This window comes from Marmota monax, unplaced genomic scaffold (genome assembly GCF_021218885.2).
Source record: "Marmota monax isolate L192 unplaced genomic scaffold, Marmota_monax_Labrador192_F-V1.1 WCK01_AAM20220418_F8-fsc00173, whole genome shotgun sequence".
In the NCBI taxonomy this organism is placed as follows: Eukaryota; Metazoa; Chordata; class Mammalia; order Rodentia; family Sciuridae; genus Marmota; species Marmota monax.
In genome coordinates, this window is record NW_026694620.1 from 2911265 (window position 1) to 2931548 (window position 20284).

The 20284-nt window shown below is 32.3% G+C and overlaps 1 protein-coding gene across 7 annotated transcripts in view; it reads right to left on the bottom strand.

The window, feature by feature from the left end:
* Cep112 (centrosomal protein 112) overlaps positions 1–20284 on the bottom strand; it is a 472978-nt gene that overhangs the window by 353801 nt on the left and 98893 nt on the right. For all 7 annotated transcript variants that reach the window (XM_046422633.2, XM_058572199.1, XM_058572198.1 and 4 more), the window contains 3 exons: positions 18281–18380; positions 15318–15436; positions 13107–13250 (listed from right to left, as the gene is read on the bottom strand). In XM_046422633.2, coding sequence (XP_046278589.1) covers positions 13107–13250; positions 15318–15436; positions 18281–18380 — 363 coding nt within the window. The remainder of the gene's footprint in view (positions 1–13106; positions 13251–15317; positions 15437–18280; positions 18381–20284) is intronic.

The following is a 20284-nucleotide window of genomic DNA, read 5'->3' on the forward strand; positions in this document are numbered from 1 at the left end:
TAGAGATATTGAATTATTTTATTTCAATTTTCCTAAAGAAATAAAGTCTTAAGCACCTTCTAAAATGTTTACTAATCATATGACTATCCTCTTTTCTTTAGTGCCTATTTAAACCTAGTATCCTTTTGATTTAGATTGCTTTTCTATTTTGTGATTTATAAAAATTATTTATATACTTAAAAACTTTACTGGATTAAGGATCTTTATTGGATAAAAGAGAACTTTATTAGATAAAGGAATTGCAAATATTTCTTCCATTTTGAATTGCCTTTTCCCTTTCTTAATGATATCCTTTGACAAACAAAAGGTATTTATTTTGATATATTCTGGTTTACCTGCATTCTTCTTTATGGTTAGTGTTTTAATTTCCTTTTTAAGAAGTCTTCCAGTAGTCCAGACCAGGAAGATAGTCTCCTAAAATTTCCTCTAAACATTTTATTTTATATGAATTTTTAATTTGAGATGTTCCCAGAATTGTTTTATTAAGTAATATAAAGGTTCAAAAAGCATTTTGTCATATGAATATTCAATTGACCAATTTACTGGAAGGACCAAACTTTCCACAGTGAATGACTAGGTTTAAAAAAATAGATAAACTAAATAATTATTAACAATTTTCATTAAGATTTTAATCTCATTGCTGGTCCCCAAAATTAAAAACAGCAAAAAGAAAATGGTTATGAATAAAATAAATTCACAGTACATAATGAGTATGCTTTGAGAAACAAAAAATTGCCTCCACCAAAATAAGTATTATAGAAAATTAAAATTTTATTGAAACAAAGAAAAACATATTTGGTCTATGGAACAGAATTTAAATATTAATTTATGAAAAAATTAAGCCAATGAATTCATATAATCACTAACAAAAGACACCTGAAAAATATTTAAAAAATAATACACCTAAGTGTTTGAAAATTGATACACCTATAGCAAGGGTGACAAAAAAAAATGGGGAGATATATAAATTACCAATGTTGTCATGAAAGAGGATAAATCCCTAGAGATCGTACAAATCACCCTAGAGATAATAAGAAAATATTATAAACAATTTTATGCCAGTGAATTCTAAAATGATGAAATAGATAAGTTCTTTGAATGACATTTTTGTGTTACTACAGCTAACACAAAAAGGAAATTATAATAACCCTACAGGTATTAACAATTGAATTTATAATTTTAAATCTTTCCAAAAAGAAGATCCTAACTTTGATGGCAACATTGCTGAATTTAATCTAACATTGAAATAGCAGTACAGATACTATGAATTATTTCAGAAACAGAGAAGAATCATTTCCCAACTCAATTGGAATACCAGAACTATCCTGATAACACAACATGAAAAAGATAGTAAAGGAAAGACAATGTTGTGTTAACAACATCCTGATAATTTAGATGCAAAAATCTGATTTAAAACATTAAGTCAAATCCTACAATATACAAAAGAATAGTAGAATTTGACTAACAAGAATTTATCATAGTTAAGCAAGGTTGGTTTAACATTTAGACATCAATCAGTGTAAGTCACCATATTCACAGAATAAAAAAGGAAAAATACATACTAATCTAGACACAAAAATGCATTTGATAAAATTCAACATCTAGACATGATACAAACTCTAAAAACTACAAACTAGAAATACATTTTCCAAAATTTTTTTGTAATTGTAGACAAACAGCATGCCTTTATTTTATTTGTTTATATTTATGTGGTGCTGAGGATCAAACCCAGTGCCTCACATGTGCTAGACAGGCGCTCTGCTGCTGAGCCATAACCCCAGTCCTAGAAATACATTTTTTATAGTTCCTCAAACAAGTAAAAAGGATCCTGCAAACAATATAATTAATTATAAAAAATTAAATGCAGGCTGGGTTGTGGCTCAGTGGTACAGTGCTTGAGACACTGTGTTGGCGTGAGTGAGACACTGGGTTTGATTCTCCACACCAAATATAAATAAATTATTAAAATAAAGGTCATTAACATCTAAAGAAAATTTTTTTAATTAAATGGTTTCACAGTAAATGTAAAACAGGAAGGAATGTCTGTCTACTTTCTCACCTTTAGAGGTGATGAAAATATTCTATAACTTGACTAAGGTAACATTTACAGAGTGTGTACATTTGCCAAAACTTACAGAACTACACATCTATAGAAGGTAAATTTTAGTGCATTTAAGTTACAAATAAGTAAACCAGACCCTAAAAACAGGATTTGAGGGCTGGGGTTGTAGCTCAGTGGTACAGCACTTGCCTCACACATGTGAGGCACTGGTTCGTTCCCCAGCACAACAAAAAAACAAATAAATAAAACAGATGTTAAATTCTTTAAAAAAGCAACAACAACATAGGATTTGAATTTACAACTTAGAATTTAACACTGCATCAAAACACTGTGCGCCAAAATACTTCAGGTATACCTACATAACAACATATATAAAAATCAGCTCAAAATCAATCAAACACCTAAATATAAGACCTAAAACTATAAAATGTTCATAGGAAATTGGGCAATAAACATCATCTTCTGTGAGGTTCCCTGCAACATAGGCCAGCACAGGCTCTACTCTCCACTCATGAGTGATGCCACAGGCGCCTACCCAGTGGAAACTGGACCACAGCCTCATCAAGCCACCATTCTTCCTTGTCACTCTTGCTGCTTTTGTATGTTCTGTCTGATGCCTCTCTAGTTTTACATCCAGGTAACTGGTGGCATTCATTAGCTGCTGAAGTCTTAAAGATTGTAAATGAAACTGCTTCAGTCAACTTTTTGCCATTATGATCAACAGACGTGACAACAATTTTAGAGGAGTGAAAGTTTAATTAGCACTCATCATTTCAAAAGTCTCAATTCACAGATAGCAGACTACATTGATCTGTGCCAAAAGTGAGGCAGAGGATCAAGATGGAAGAGTATGGCAGAGGAGAGCAGCTCAGGATATGATAATCAAGAAGCAGAAAGAGCTCCACTCATCAAGGACAAAATATAAATCTCAAAGTCATGCACCCAGGAACTTATCTCCTTCAGCCACACCCCACCTGCCTACAGTTATTGCCCAGTTAATCCCTATCAGTGGATTAGGCTCTCATAAACCAGTCATTTCACTTCTAAACTTCTTGAACTATCTCACACATAAGCTTTTAGGGAATACCTAATATCTAAACCATAAGAGAAACTGTCTAACTGCTCAATCTCAACCCCAGGGACAGTGCTATGGAACCTGAGCACAGGTGAGTTCCAAAGAAAAAGTCAAGTGACACTAGAGTCTGAAGAGGTTGACTGTTAAACAGTGCCAAAGATCTGAATGAAAGTGAGTATCTTTAATCAACACTCACAGTATCCTGGAATACCATACATGTGCTGGTGGAGGCCAAAGGTCCAGGTCCCTACCCTGGTCACCAATGAAGGGAGCAGTGGTCCTCATCCCCAGGTCCAACCACATAAGGACTGTGATAACCCTTGTCACAAGCATGAGTTTTTAACATGGACACAAAGATGAGGCATAAGAACCAAGACTAAAACCTTCAGTTTCTATTGGACATACTTTCTTTTTTGGAATAAAGGAACATTCTCCTGTCATGGGGTCATTCTTTTGTCAATTCCAAAAAAAGTGCATGTAAATTTGTAAATTTTTTAAAACATTAATATTTGATGTCAAATGTTCTATCTGGGTTTTATGTTTTATTATACTCCATTAAAAAGAAAAAATGTACATTCTCAGAATGTTTTATGAGTAAATTTAATGTACTGAAAATGAAAAAAAATTAAGTAAAAAAAGATAATGGCAAGAGTTTCCCATTATTGAATTTAGTGATGATTTCTTATGACACCAAATGCACAAGCAACAAAAGAAAAAAACAGACAAGTTGGACTGCATAAAAATAAAAAAGATTGTGCATCAAAAGACAATATCAGTATAAAATCCACAGAATGGGAGAAACTAAATCAACATTAAAAAATCCACAAAATGGAAAAAAATATTTGCAAATCAAAAATATACAGAGAACTACTAAAACCCCAAAATAGCAACAATGAAACAATATGATTCAGAAATGGGCAAAGGACTTACACAGACATTTATTCATTTTTGTGGTGCTGGGGAAAAAAACAAAAGTCTCACATGATAGGCAATTGCTGTACCACTGAGCTATATCGCCAGCCCTTCAAATAGGCATTTCTCCATAGAAGATATACAAATCATCAATAAATTTAAAAATGCTCAATACCATTAATCAATAAGGAAATACAAATCAAAACAAGTTAACACTTCATAAATTTATTTAATATTTAATAATGTATCTTGGGGAACAGAAAATCCTGAGGACAGGGAGAGAGGGTGTAGGGAGGGGAGACACAGGTGATTAGTGGAGTAGTCAGAACACATACATTTTTCAATTAAGTTTAGTGTTTATATGGGTGTGGTTCATGGCATACCAAAACAAACAATGATAACATCAAAGATCACTGATCACAAATCATCCTAACAGATCTAGTAACAATGAAAAGGTTTGAAATATTGTGAGAATTAGCAAAATATTACATGGAGAAACAAAGTGACTACATGCTATTAGAAAAAAATGGTGCCAACAAGTTTATTATATGGTTGCTCATAAGCCTTCAATCTATAAAAAACACACCTGTAGAATGAAACAAAGTAAAGCACAATAAAATGAGATGTGCCTATAGAGTTATTCCATGTTCACAGATTGGAAAATTCAATATTATTAATATATCAATTCTCCCAAATCTGATGTAATCAAAATTGCAACAAGTTATTTATGGTTATCAATAAACTAATTCTAAAGTTTTGAATTAAAAGTATGAAAAGGCAAACAATCCAGAAGAGCCAACAAAACACTGAAGAATCTAGTTGGAAGACTGACCGTAGCCAACTTACAGACATTATAAAGCTAAGTGAAATCAAGAGAGAATGATACTGGTGAAAGAATAAATAAGCAGATCAATAGAACAAAATAGAGAGCTCAGAAATAAACCCGACAAATACAGTCAACAGATCTTTTTTTAATATTTTTTGTAGTTGTAGATAGACAGCATGCCTTTATTTTATTTGCGTCTATGTGGTGCTAAGGATTAAACCCAGTGCCTCACATGTGCTGGGCAAGCACTCTGCCACTGAGCTACAGTCCCAGCCCCAGTCAACAGAAATTGACAAATGAATGACAGCAATTCAATAGGGAAGAAAGATGTATTTTCAAATTAATGGTGCTAGAACAAGTGGAAACCTGTGTTCCCCACAAAATTGAATCTAGATACAGACCTTGTATCTTTCACAAAAATCAACTAAGATTAGGTATTAGGCATAAAATATAATCCTATAAAACTTCTAGATGAAAAGATAGGAGGGATAAAAAAGGAAGAAAACTATGCGACCTTTGGTTTGGTGATAAGTTTTTACATATACCACCAAAAGCATGTTCTTTGATAGAAAGAGTTGGTAAGACCTGGTTAAAACTGAAAACTTCCACTCTGTGAAAGACATTAAGAGAATGAAAAGACAAGCCAGAAACTGGAAGAAAAATTTTCCACATATAAATCTCATGAAGACATATCTAAAATACACATAGAATTTTTAATACTCAACAATAAGAAAATGACTCAACCAAAAACTGGGCAAAATATTGAAAGAGATAGCTCACCAAAGAAGACATATATAAGGTAAGAAGCATATGAAAAATGTGTAAGTAACATGCCATTATAGAAATGACAATTAAGATAACACTGATGTACCAATACACATATTTTAGACTGGCAAAGATAAAACTACCCATATCAAATACAGGAAAAGACAAAGAGAAATAGAAACTTGCATTTTGCTTCTAGAGAACTAAAATGGTACAAACTGGAAGGCAACTGGAATTTCTTAAATAACCTAAATAAACATATTCTTACTATGCTATCCAGCAATCAAGATCCTCCTACCCAAGTGATTCAAAAACTGTGTCGACACAAAATCTTTTAGGTAAATGTTTACAAAAGCTTTATTCATTGTCTCTAAAAACTAAAAAAAAAAAAAAAGTGTCCTTCAAAAGATCAACAGATATATAAACTAAGGCACATTCGGTTAAAACTAAGGAAATATGAAAAAAAGCCATTACTTTAGCTACTAATAACATTTCAACATAGATTCATTCAATCCTTCATGCAACAAGTGTACCAAAATAACATAAGATGTGAATATCAGAGAAAATCAGCTCAGGATATTTAGAAATTCTCTGCTGTCTTTTTAAATTTCTGTAAATCTAAAATTGTTCTAAAGAATAAAATCTATTTTTAAAGGGCATTTTATTCAAAATGATAAACTGGTATTATGGGGGGGGGGGAATTCTCCTTTACAAGCATTGAGAGTTTAGGAGAAGAAATGTTGACCTAAACTATAAAATAAAACTCTAGCTATCTGAGTGAGTAGGGGGTTGCTCTCTGAATGTGTCACTACTAACAAGAGGTAAAACAAAATATTTCAGTTGTCTAAGGCTTTTGATATTCTTTGTAGAGGGGTGGGGGATTAACCAGAGTGCAGTGAATTTGACCAGGGAAAAAATTCCATCTTTATTTTTACTATCCTAACTGAAATGTAGCATTTTCCTTCAATTGTGAAAGTACTCCTCAAATCAAGGTAGCATTAGTAATATCCATGACTAACAAAAGTCACAGATATTTAACAGTTCATAACACTGATGATATTATTTACCCTCATCATTACTCAAAAATCACTAGCAGGCTCACTACTAGATTGTTATATTTGTTGCATAAATTTAGAAACATATATTACTATATTACAATTTTGATTTATTAATATTTTGACAACTATACCTCAATATGATTTTTGTAATTTTTTACATATTTTTATTAAATTTAAAAATACTATTCTGAGAAGGACTATACAGAATTCACTAGATTAACAGTGGGGTTCTAAGGACAGGAAAAAATGTTAAGTACTCCACTAACAAAGTCTAGAATCTCAATAGAGTCACCCGCACATATTCATTGTGTTTAAACCCTGAGACCAGAGGAGCCCTATCATTTTACAGCCTTCACCTCCTAATACTCTTTGCTATAATTTTTACATTCATAAGTTCTAATATTTGTTTTAAAAATTCAGTGTTTACATGTTGTAACTATGAATCTCACATAAGAAAATGCCTGTGCATACCAAAAGCATAAGTTGAATGATATAAACAAGCTTCTGCTTATAATATGTGGCAATAAAATAAAACAAGATTCAACAAAAAAGTTAAAAAGCTGAAAAAACAACAAAGTGGAGAAACTAATTCTCAGTGACAGCCTCATCTTTCATCTCAAGCCATGCCTTGAACTCTACCTTGTTTAATTATTAAATCAGGAGCTGCTCAACAAGACATGTCTAGTTTTGATAATTCCTAAATTCATTCCTGCTGACAGACTCTGTCCATTTTTCCCTATATTTACTATTATCACCCATGACAAGGTCTGAATGCTAATTTTTAAATTCAACATTCATTAGAAATAGAATGAAGTTTCTCTGATAGTGACCTCTTCTCTCCAAAACATAACCTTATTTTCCATACTAAACTTACAAAAATTAAAAATTCTACTCTAAAAGATACTTCTCTCTTAATATTATTTAATTAATAAAACATAGCAATTGAATAAACATTTTAAGCAATCAATATATTTTGCAAATTTCTACTTTTAAATTATTTAACATTTTAGGACATTAAAATTTAGAATTGGGCTGGGGATGTGGCTCAAGTGGTAGCACACCCATCAAGTATGTTTGAGGCACTGGGTTCGATTCTCAGCACCATGTAAAAATAAAATAAAGATATTGTGTCCACTTTAAAAACTAAAAAAAAAATTTTTTTTTTTAAATTTAGAATGTTGAGATGATAAATATATATTTCAGATTTAGATTTGCTTTCTGTCCATGGCTTTAAGATATCTGTATACATGTCTACAGTATCATTATTCACAACTAACAAAGGTGAAAGCAACTCAATATTATAGATGAATGAATAAACACAATGTGGTCTATAAATTCAGTGGATTATTATTCAGCTTTAAAAAGTTACAACATGGATGAACTGTGAAGACATTATGCTAAGTGAAATAAGCCAATCACAAAAAGGCAAACACTATATGAAAGCACTTAGGAGACACATTTGGAAGGGCCAATTCATAGACAATAGAAGGGTATTTGCCAGAGGCTGGAAGAGAACAACAAATGAAGAGTTCTATGTGTACAGAGCTTCAGCTGAGCAAGATGAGTGTTTCATGGGTACAAAGGTTCAGCTGAGGGAGATGAAAAAATCTGGATCTGCATGGTGATGATGATCACACAAAAATGTCAAGGCACTTAAAAGTCACTGAGCTATGCACATAAAATGCTTAAAATGATAAATTTTATATCATGGATATTTATCACAATAAAATAAAAGAGAGAGGAAAAACCCTGACAATTGGTTTGTACCTGAATCCTAAATATATGAAATATCCTTCAAACCTAAGAAAAAGACAAATAACGGAATCATAAAACAACAAAGGGGATAAATAAGCAACTTGAAACAACCAAGAAACAAAATATCCACAAAAAAAAAAAAAAAATTAAAACATGACATTTTACAAGTCAGGAAAAAAAATAAAATTTGATAATTCCAAGTGTGGCAAGAATTTAAAAAGATGACTCTCATATTCAGTTGAACGGGAACATAAATAGGAGGAACCATTTGGAATGCACACAACAGAAATAGAAATTATTTTCTTTAATATATACTCCCTATACCAGTGATTTTAAACCATTGATCTTGACCAGTGTGTGAAATCAAGTTGTAAACCACAAACTGGAAAATTTTTAATGAAATTAAAAGAAAATAAAAATGATAGAACCTATCAAGAGTGAACAGCAAATAGCAAAATTGAAATTTTCATTTGAGTTATAAATGTGCAGGGGGTATGTGTTCTTATACATGTATGTTTGAGACACAATTTACAAAATTTATTTTTTACTGGAAGTCATTGTCCAAAATGTTTGTAAACCAATGGCTTAGAGCAACAGTAGTTCTCAAAGTGTGGTCAACAAACTCCTGAGATTCCCCAAGATTCTTTACTTGAGTTTATGGGATCAAAGCAATTTTGCCTTTTTCATTACCAAGGAGTTTTCCAAACACTACATGCGATGAGATATCAAAATAAGTGCAAAAACAGATATGAGAATTCAGTTGTCTTCTATTAAGCCAAAGGTTAAAAGAATTTACAAAAATGTAAAGAAACAGCAGACGTCTCACTGAAATATTTTTCTTTTATATTTATAGTTATCATAATATCATTATATGTGTTTATATGCAATGGTTTTATTATTTTATTTTAAGTGAATTTAAAAATTAAAATTTTAAAAATATAGCCCCCCCGACCAAAAAAAAAAAAAAAAGGCCATACCATACTGGTTCTGTTAACTGGCAAAGTCCCAAATTTTACTTTAAGAAACCTAATGTCTGTAACAAAATGGAATATACAATCATTTTACAAGAATCTATAATGTACATATTAAGTCTTTCTTCTTTTCAAAGCCAATGACTTAATATTCAATATTTTCCGTTTAATAGTAATAACAAGTAGAATAACATTTCTTACCTATTGTTTTATGTTGAAGTGTGTCCTCCAAAAGGACACACTGAAACCCAACCCCCACTACTATAAATATGACCTTATTTGGATGGAAATAGGGTCTTTACAGAAGTAATCAAGTTAGTGTGAAGTGATTCTGGATTAGGGTAGGCCCTAAATCCAATGACTGCTATCCTTATAAGAAGACCATGTTAAGACACTGGCACACAGAGACACACAGGAGAACCCAAAATGAAAGCAGAGGCAGAAACTGGAATATCACAGTGGTAAGCCAAGGAATGTCCAGAACTGACAGCCACCACCTAAAACTAGGAAGAGGCAAGACAGAATCTTTGTCTTCTTCTAACCCCTTCAGAGAGAGCAGGTTCCTGCTGATACCTCAATTCTGTACTTCCAGTCTTTGAAGCTGTTGGCACAATAAATATCTCCTGTTCTAAACTACCTAAGTTGTAGTAATTTGATAAGGAAGCCCTAGGAAACTAACACACTATTTAATTAGCAAAGTTTTGGATTGTTTGTTTTAATTTAAACACCCAGCATTGGACTAAAAAGTAGAGGAATAGACAATCATATATATTTTTGCTAATGGTAATTTTATTATGGACATTAATTTTGTTTCTTTTGCCATACCTTTTCTAAATTTTTAATAATGAGCATGTGTATCTTCTGCAATAAGAAAAAAAAGTTTTAAAAACACTATTGCTACTATTATTTAACATTTTATGTAAGTTCTGCTCAATGTATAATAAATTAAAATATTTGCTACATTCATGCAAAGAGTTAAAATCTGTAAGACTTACCTATATGTTTATTCTTATACAGCAAATGTATAAAACTTGTATATAACAAAAGTCTGAGACAGGTATAAAATATTACAAAAGATGTTTAAAGGAAAGATGTTCTCAGAGTTCTGCTTCCTTATTAACTCAGTTAAACTGAATCTAAAAGCATATGTTAAAAGAAAGGGCTCAGAGTAGCCAAGATTATTCTGATGGACCAGGAGGATATAAAGAGTAATTATGAGCTATAATAATGATGACGGCATAATATTAGTTGAGCCAGAGAAATTTGCCAATTAGAAAAGAGATCTTCATATATATGGAAGTTTTATGTACAAAAATGGCCATGACATCAACAAAGAAAGGAAGCATTACTCAAAAAAGTAAAGCTGGAAAAAAATAGCCAACCACAGAGGAAATAATGAAATTAGATACCTATCTTATACTAGTCACAAAAACTAACATCAGAATTATTGAAGCCTCAGTGTAAAATCAAAACTTCAGTATTCTTAGTAGAATATAGAAGTCAGTCTTCTTGCACTTACAATAGAGAAAGATTGTGTTAACAAGATATAAAAAGCACTAATTACAAAAGATTGATAAAGAACTTTCTTCATTAAAAGATAATGGGGCTGGGGCTCAGTGATACAGCGGTCATCTCACTTGTGTGAGGTACTAGGTTCAATCCTCAGCACCACATAAAAATAAATAAAATAAAATAAAGGTATTGTTTTCTTCTATGACTAAAAAAATATTTTAAAAAAATCATCTCTCCCCTACACCCTATTTGCTCATGTACTTTAATCTACGGAGAATGTTCTCTCCAATGTAACATTTCCTGTAGGACTAGTAAGGCTTTGCTATCACAAATGGGAAATTGCTAGTGGGAGTTCAACAGTGGCCGTAGGCTTTTGTAAACTCCAAAAATTATATTAGTCTCCCATTCCCTTTGTCCGGCTGGTTTTCTGCCTTTTTCTTTATCTCTTTCCTGTTACTTCCTTAGGAGGGAATGAGGCCTCAGCTTCATCTTCAAGCAAATGTTGATTAACTTCTTAGACTGAGCCTTTCTTTTCTCATTTACACGTCTCTGTTATTCTTGTACATTGCATTTTCAAAGATAATTGTATACTGAGTGCTTATCAGGCAATTTAACTTATGTATATTAATTTATTTAATAATTTGAACAACTTTATTTAATTCTATCGTTATCGTAACCCATAGATAACGAAGATTTATATTTGAAGAGTTAACATGACTCCCAAGTTATGAAGGATTTGAAATTTGAACTCAAAAGACTAATCCTAAAGTCCAGTTCCAAACCACTATGTATATCACTTCCCATTTCTTTTACCCTTTGAGATAGGACTTGTCTAAGGGCCCAGGTAACTAAGACAATATCTATCATATGCTGAGGTAACTGATTCCTATTCAAATTCCACAGTGTTAAGTTCAAGAAAGTACTTGGACCCAGCCATCTGGCTGAGGCAGCTGTGAATGATAAATGAGGAGTGGGTTGATGCCTGGAATCCAACTCTGGATAGTGCTATGATGTCATGTTAAACATCAGTAACCAGATTGATGAGGTACACTTGCCTTGGATAAGGGAAGCCCTGATCCATACATGTAGATGAACCTACCAGTCTTATGAATTAGGAATTCAAGGCTGAAGACATTCACTCCCTCTGACCTCTACTCTACACCAGTGTGTTCAATGAGGAGGCTCTCTGGAGGGAACCTCCACGTCACTTTGGATAATGCCCATGGCCTTTGTGCTGGATAGTCCGGCTATGATGACCTTCCTACTAAAGGGAACTTTTCGAGTTTACCCAAGTGATGGATGCACGGTTTCTTAGTCAAGATCATCTACCAAGAAAATCTGTCAGAGCGGTCAGGCAATTCCTATCTTCCTTTATGACTATCACATTAGCAATAAATATTTTCAGAAAGAAATCAACCAAGAGTTTAGCTTAAAAGAATTTTTAAAAAGAAAGAAAGATTATCTCTGAACTAAACAACAACGGGGGAAAGAAAAAGAAAGATTTGTAAAACCCTCTGAGGATTTAAAATAAAAATGGCATCAAACATTCTAGAGTAAAATCCCTTCAAGGAACTAACAGTCCACTGTCACACGTAAATCTATAGCAAGTAGGAATGTATTACATTTTGGATACAAGGTATCTCCCTCCAAAAACTCCTGTTCATGCAAGTATGTTCAGAATTGAAATGCTTGGATTATAAGTGTGACCTAATCAGTCCATCCTAGTTTGAATGGACTAGCAGGGTGGTAAGTGCATGTAGGTGAAGTGTGGCTGGAGGAGGTGGGTCACTGGGGGTTTGCCCTGAAAGGGTTTATTTTCTCTGGGGACCTTTCTCTTTTTTCTCTGCTTCCCAGCCACCATGAGATTAGCAGCACTCTTCCGCCGTGCCCCTCTGCCATGTCTGCCTCACTTTGTCCTCAGAGCCATGGGCTCAGCTAACCAGGGACTAACCCTCTGAAGCAGTGAGCCAGAATAAACTCTGTCTCTTCTAAATTTTTCTTGTGGGGCATTTTGCTCACAGCAAAAAAAGCTGACTAATATTAGAAGATAAAGCTTTTTCTTAGTTCAGCAGCACACTTACACACAGTGCACACCAGTGAAGCATGAGGTCATGAAGATTAAGAAGACAGTTTCTAAAAATGTTTTTAAAAAAAATAAAAAAGGACTTACTGTAGCCTGTGTTTGTGCCATGTATTCACCTTCCATTTTATTCAGACGTACATTTGTATCCTCAAGCAAATCTTGAATATTTTCAGTGTGTCGCTTTTGAAGTTCAAATTTTTCCTTTTCCATTTCTGCTACAGCACTGTGGAGCTACACAATGAAACCAAGACGCTTTTACTACTTGGAAAAGACGACTTTGCAATTCAGAAAATAAACATTTTCTAATATTCCTGTATGTCTGTGTATAGATAGATGAATAGATATGTGCATATGTATATATTTATACATAAATATATATATAGACAATTTTTTGTGTGTATATATATCACTATATATGTATATGGTGATGTAACTACAAAAAACATAAAACCCACAAGAAAGTTAAGATGACACATAAAGAGCATAATTAAGAAACATTTTCAGTTGCCTTCCTGAATTGAAAGTTTTAATCAATGAGCAAATATTAACGGAAATCTCATACCTCAGGTAGAAAGGGTAAATAAATCAGATAATACCATACCTCAGCTTAAAAATATTAGTCTGAAATAAGAGAAACAGTGATCTTCATGTTTTTTTTTTTTAATTTGTTCTTCATGTAGGCAGTAGAATGTATTTTGACATATCATATATACATGGAGTATAACTTCCTATTCTTATGGTTGTACATGATGTAGAGTTTCACTGGTTGTGTATTCATATATGAATATAGGAAAGTTATGTTCAATTCATTCTACTATCTTTCCCATTCCAATTTCCACTCCATTCCCCCCACTCTGCATGTCTAATCCTGTGAATCTCCATTCTCCACCCCATTGTGAGTCAGCATTTACATATCAAAGAGTACATTGGAATTTTGGGATTGGCTTATTTCACTTAGCATGACAGTCTCCAGTTCCATCCATTTACTTGCAACAGCCATAATTTCATTCTTCTTTATGGCTAAGTAATATTCCACTGTGTATATTTTAACTACTGGGAATTGAGCTGCTATGAACATTGATGTAGCCACATCAATATAATATGCTGATTTTAAGTCCTTTAGGTATAAGCCAAATGGGTCAAATGATGGTTCCATTCCAAGTTTTTATATTGTTATTGATTAGGAATATTATCCATATTTCTCATCTTATTTGCATAAAATTTTACACAATATTAATGTAAAAAATGCTTCTTTGCCATTCAAACCTCCAAAAAGACTTCACATCTTTGTCAAATGGATAAAGTTTTAAAATATCCATGTAAACTAAGGTAAAGAAAAAAAAAAAAGGAAATTCTGAAGGTCCAAACAAGGTTCAATGAATAGTTCAAGGGAAGAGAGCGAAAAATTTGTGCTCTCAGCCTCTAGGCATTCCTTCCGTTCTCTTCATGGGCATGGGATTCTTACTGCCTGAATTCAACCCCACTCACCAAGCAGGGAGAGCTGGAGTCCAAAATAGCCTAAATGATCTATTTGTTTCACTATTCATGAACATGAGAGAGACACAAGGACATGGCACAGGCATTGTAAATGCTTATTTGACTAGGAAGACACTGGAGAAACAGAAGACTGAGAAATGGCTCAGGATGGCTCAGCGGTAACCACACAGAAGACTCTGTGGTTCACAAATTAACATATGCAGTTTTGACTACTTGTAGGCAGTCCCTCAAGTCCCTCTAAATATATTTTATTTGTATTTTTGAACTGCACATCTTAAAAGTAGTATTTTGTCCAGTATTCAAAAATGAGTGAACTGGGTGGTATAAGGCATAGCCAAACCCATAGCACCTGTATCTCAGTGCTATGACCCATGCACTAGTGATTTTGTTCACATCCAAACAAGTTTAGACTATAAATTCTAGTCTGGATTACATTATATGTTGTATGATTTTTCAGAAAGAAATGGCCAAAATCCAAGATTAAAACTGATATTTCCTTAACAATTTTGCTTAAAAACCTATTGACTATGACAAAAAAATAAGAAAATTAATTAAACACAAGAATTAAGTCAAAAGTATGTTTTCAAAATGAAAATTACTTTACAGACCATAGACCTCTAGAAAGAAATATACCAAAACTTTAACAGTAGCTATTTCTAGTTGGTCTAGAATTTTAAATTATTTTAATTCTCTTTATTATACCTTTCTGTATATTCTGTGAAATCCATTACTTTTACAGTTAAATGTATTACTCTGAAGCATGTTCTTTCATATTTTCTATTACTATTTTAGGCAGCTTACCTTTTTTTCCCAATCATTATTCAGAAATTCTGTACTTTGTTCACATATCTTTTTTAGCTCTATAATCTGGTTTTCTTTAGTCTCTCTGATAACTTGACAGTCACGTATAAGGGTCTGAACTGTCAAAAATGATGAAAATATAGTTAAACCAATGCTAGAAACCAAATAAGAGTTTGATGATATAAAATATAGTATACCACTTAATAGATAATTCAATTTTTTACCAAGAATTCTCAATTCTTTCTTCTAAAATTTTTCTTATTCTTTGCCCTTTTTCTCAATTTGTGACTAACATCATAAAGAGCCTTGGTTGAAAAATGTTAACAGTGTGCCATCTTCAAGTAACATTCTGCCTCTAATTGTTGTCCATTGTTGCTTTAAATGGAGCTTTCAACAGTACAAATCCAATGTCTCTCCCAGGCTGAAAATCATTCCACAAATATCCTCACCTAAAGGATGAAGGCCAAAAGCCTCTAACATGGAAATCATAGCTCCTCATGATCCAACGATTCTATGGACACTTCTCTTCCCACTTCGGCATTTTAAACCTGTATTCTAAAATACACCAATCTATCTGCAGAGTCTTGAGAACATATTCTTTCATAAATCACTATCTCTATATCCATCTACCTGAAATATCCTTCCCTCCCTTGTTTAAAACAAAACAAAAATTCCTGCTCATTCTCAGAGTCTCAATTCAAGAATCACCTTGGTGCACTATTCACCAAGCAGATTCCTCTCCTTACAGAAACAGAAACTCCTTTTTATTTCCACAAAAGAACATATATTTTTCCATTGAGTCACTTATGACAGTATAAGAATTTACTTGCCTATTTCCTCTTTAACAAGACTATTTTCACTAAGGAAAAAGGTATTTCAATTTTTTATCTACACGGCATAACAGAGCCACACAAGCAAGTTCTCCAAAAGATATGTACTGAAGGAATAAACAAAGAAAACTATCATTTCAATATATTATTGCTCCTAGATTCTTTAAAATATTAATTATCACAGTTTATATTACTAAAATTGGAATATGTTTTACATTATATAAAATATTTCTCTTTGCCTAGCAAGCCATGGGTCTGATCCTCAGCACTGAAATAAATAAACAAATAATATTTTCCTTATAAATCATTTTTATTTCTATCTTCTTTCCTAAAATTATTTAAACTGTCACTGATTTAAGTGAAAATGTGTTTAATATATTCATGTTATCTGGATAATATAAATTCAGCTCCATATTTTACTTCAATATATCCTTTCTTAATTACTGAATATATTTTTCAGACAGCAGAATGTTCTAAAACATTTCCCTAGAAATTTCTTTCACTCTTAATCTCAACTATGCAATACATAAAGGAAGAAGATGAATCCAAATTAATTTAGTACTGGTCTTTAGCATCTACAACATGGTTTACATGACAATTCCAACATTAAGTAAGATCTGAATACAATTCAAAAGGCTTTAGAAGCATTATTTTAAGAATTCAAATTCTTCTCTTTAAACCTTAAGCATCTCTGAATTACTTGGTTTCAATCAGGGTAAGAAAGAAAATCTAGAAATAAATTTAAATTATTTTTGTAGTTACTGATAATATTTGGAGAAAAACACATGAAAGAAATTTCTAACTACTTTCACCAATATTTAAAGCTGGAAATTAATTTAAAAATGTCTACTTCATTAGTTAATTTATATATGTAACTGCCATCCTCAATTGTTAAGAACATTACTTACACACATTCATATTTGGTGATCTAGGTGAGAGCCACTAAGCTCTTCAAACTCCTGAAGAAAACTTTCCTTTCCCCTAACACTAGCTCATTGCCTATAGCCTATCATTCACAAATCCTCACTCTTCAAAACTTTTTCTTCAGGTCCATTCTCACAACTCACGCTGCCATGCCTCAGATATTCTGGGTCCTTATCATTTCTTATGCAAAATTACACTAGTGCAGAAGCCTGAACATCTTTGAGTTAGAAGGAACTTTACATATTCTTTTTTCTGATCTCAGTATCTTATAATGAAGAGCACAACTGAATGAGATCCTATGTTTTCTAATGAGTGGAATGCTCATTCCCTACCCCCTCCCATTCTGTCTCCATGTTCAACACACTCATCATTACCAACCTACAGTACCTAAAATATGAGGTCCTAAAGTTCACACTTCAAAAGTCACTGCCTTCCCAGCATCTAGAAGATAAGTTCAAATTTGTAAATCTGAAATCCATGCTTAAGCTAGCCCCAAGTCAGGGATGTGAATCTTTTAAAATTCTTATGTTAATGCATAGGTTACTCACTCTAGCTAAACAGTTTTGCAGCATCCTTCCCACAACTTACCAATTTTAGCATTCCCACCCTAAAATGAGGAACTTTTCTCCAACTAATTAAATCTTACCAAACTTTTAAAAATCTTACAAAAGTTCCTTTCTCCAAAAATTACAACACTTTCTTCCATGACTGCCTGCTTATTTAGATGTTTTCACCCATAATCATTGTTAATTTAAACCGTGATTAAATGTTTTCTTGTCCGTCTTCAAGAATGTGTAAATGGGGAATATTGCTTAAAAAACACTTAAAACCTGAAGGAATAAATAAAGAAAACTGTCATTTCAATATATTATTGCTCCTAGATTCTTTAAAATATTAATTACCAAGATTTCCATTACTAAAATTGGAATGTTTGACATTATATAAAAAATTCCTCTTTGCCTAGCAAGCCATAGGTCTGATCCTCACAACTGTCAATCACAATACTAGTTGTTACCACTTCATGTGTATACATGGGTATGCACAGAGACACACACAGTTATACCCAGTCATATGAAAGCCCACATAAATTTGTCCATATAAATTTGATAAAAACTCAACAAAAAGCCAGTAATTAAATTTTAGTTTCAAATTTGATAATCACTAAAATAAAAATATTATTAAAGATTTACAAAAAAATCACAATATAACCTTTCTTTTCAAGCTTTCTTATAGTCTCATCAGCTTCATTTTGTTTCTTTTTGTATAAAGCTTTCAATTCTTCGGTTTCTTTATTCTTTCTTTCTAAAATCTGCAATTAAATATAAAATGTTTTAGTATATTAAGTATAGAATACATAATTTTAAAAATAACCATAATATATCTGCAAGTCTGTCTCTGTCAATTTCAGAAATGGTTTCCCCAAAAAATGGTAAAAATTATAGCACATTGAAAAAATTATTAAATATGCTAGAATAATTATTATCTGAAAAAGTATGCCATCTCTTTGGAATTTTCACATATCAATTTTTAAGAAGATTATAAATAATAAATTAGGTGATTCCCAAAAATATAATTCAGAAATTAAACTGTCATAAAATGGCAGAGAGAAGCCATCAGAAACTTGACATGCTGGGATGGTACAATTCATTCCATTGAATTGGAATAGAACATCTTTCAGCTGAGCAGATCCCTGAATCCTCCCACAAGAGTTTCCTCCCATCTTAATGAACAATGACAAGAATTCCCAGATACACGGGAAGATGACATCTAAAAATCTTCTTTAATATCCAGCTCTGCTATTGTGAATCCAAAAAATGAGCTCAAAATATGCCAAAAATTGCACAAAATTTTTATATCAGTGACATGTATCTATATCAGAGACTTTAATCATTTAATAAATTTAATCATTATTTTATACTTCAGAACATATCTTCATTTTTAAAAAAACTACAGGAATAACTAAAATGTAGGAAAGTTAGCGAGCAAGAGAAAGTACTGACTTGGGGGAAAAGAAAACCAAATTGAGGTAGGAGTACAAACATCCACAACTTTTGTAATGATTGAACCATATTTCCTATACATCCAAAATCATGTTAAAAAAGATGTCTACTAATGTCTAATCAACTTTTCCTTAGTGTTTTTATTACCAGTGTTCTATTACCTTTTCTTGTTTAAGTCTCACATCTAAGACTGACAGGTAAATAAAAAAAGAAGTTTGACCCTAATGTCTGCAAAGAAGCAAAAAATGAAAAGAATGTATGCAAATAGATACAACACTCTAATTTTATTCCTCCCCAATTGGTGACATTTAGAAAATGCCAGACGAGGAGCAAACCAATAACATACTTTCCAAATCTGGCACAAGGTCAAGAATTTTTACTTACATTTCACCTGGAAATTCAGATTATCGATACTATTTTCTTTTTTCACATTGGATTTATTTAAAAAGAGAAATTTCTAGAAAGAACTTTTAAATTAAATGTTTTTCATAGAATAAATCTTTGTAACAGGCAAACCAAGAAGGCCTACTTCAAACTCTATTATGCTGATTTTGCCAAATATACCTTTTATATCCATTTAGTGTGTGTGTGTGTGTGTGTGTGTGTGTTCACACAGGAAGAGATTCTATTTCATTTGAACGTGTTATATAAAAATTATATCACTTACTTAAATTTATGACACAGAACTGTTCTATCTAAACAATGTAAAGTAACATTTTAATCAAAGCAAAAAGTAATATTTGCCTTTGACCTCTAAATGGGGGGAAAAAAAGGAAATAATTTTTTGTTAATATTTTTAGTTGTATATGGACACATATCTTTATGTGGTGCTGAGGATCAAACCCAGTACCTCACACATGCTAGGCAAGCGCTCTGCCACTGAGCCACAACCCCAGCCCAAATATTTTTTTTCTCTAATATGCTATCAGAGGTTTCCCACTTGTTGCTTTGAAATAAAATGAGTCACATATGCACCTGACTAAATACTAACATGTTTCCTGTTTTTGAGAAAGCTTGAATACATAATGGTTGCCACCACCTACCTCTGTCTGTTATTCAGTTTGGGGAAACAGAATATGCAAACTTTCTATTTGGATCAACTTCATGTATTTAAAACACACAAGTGTTATTATCACCAAATATTTTAAACATTACTAAAATATACTCTCAACTCAAATTTCACAATCATAAGTTGATCATTTTTGCTGAGCAA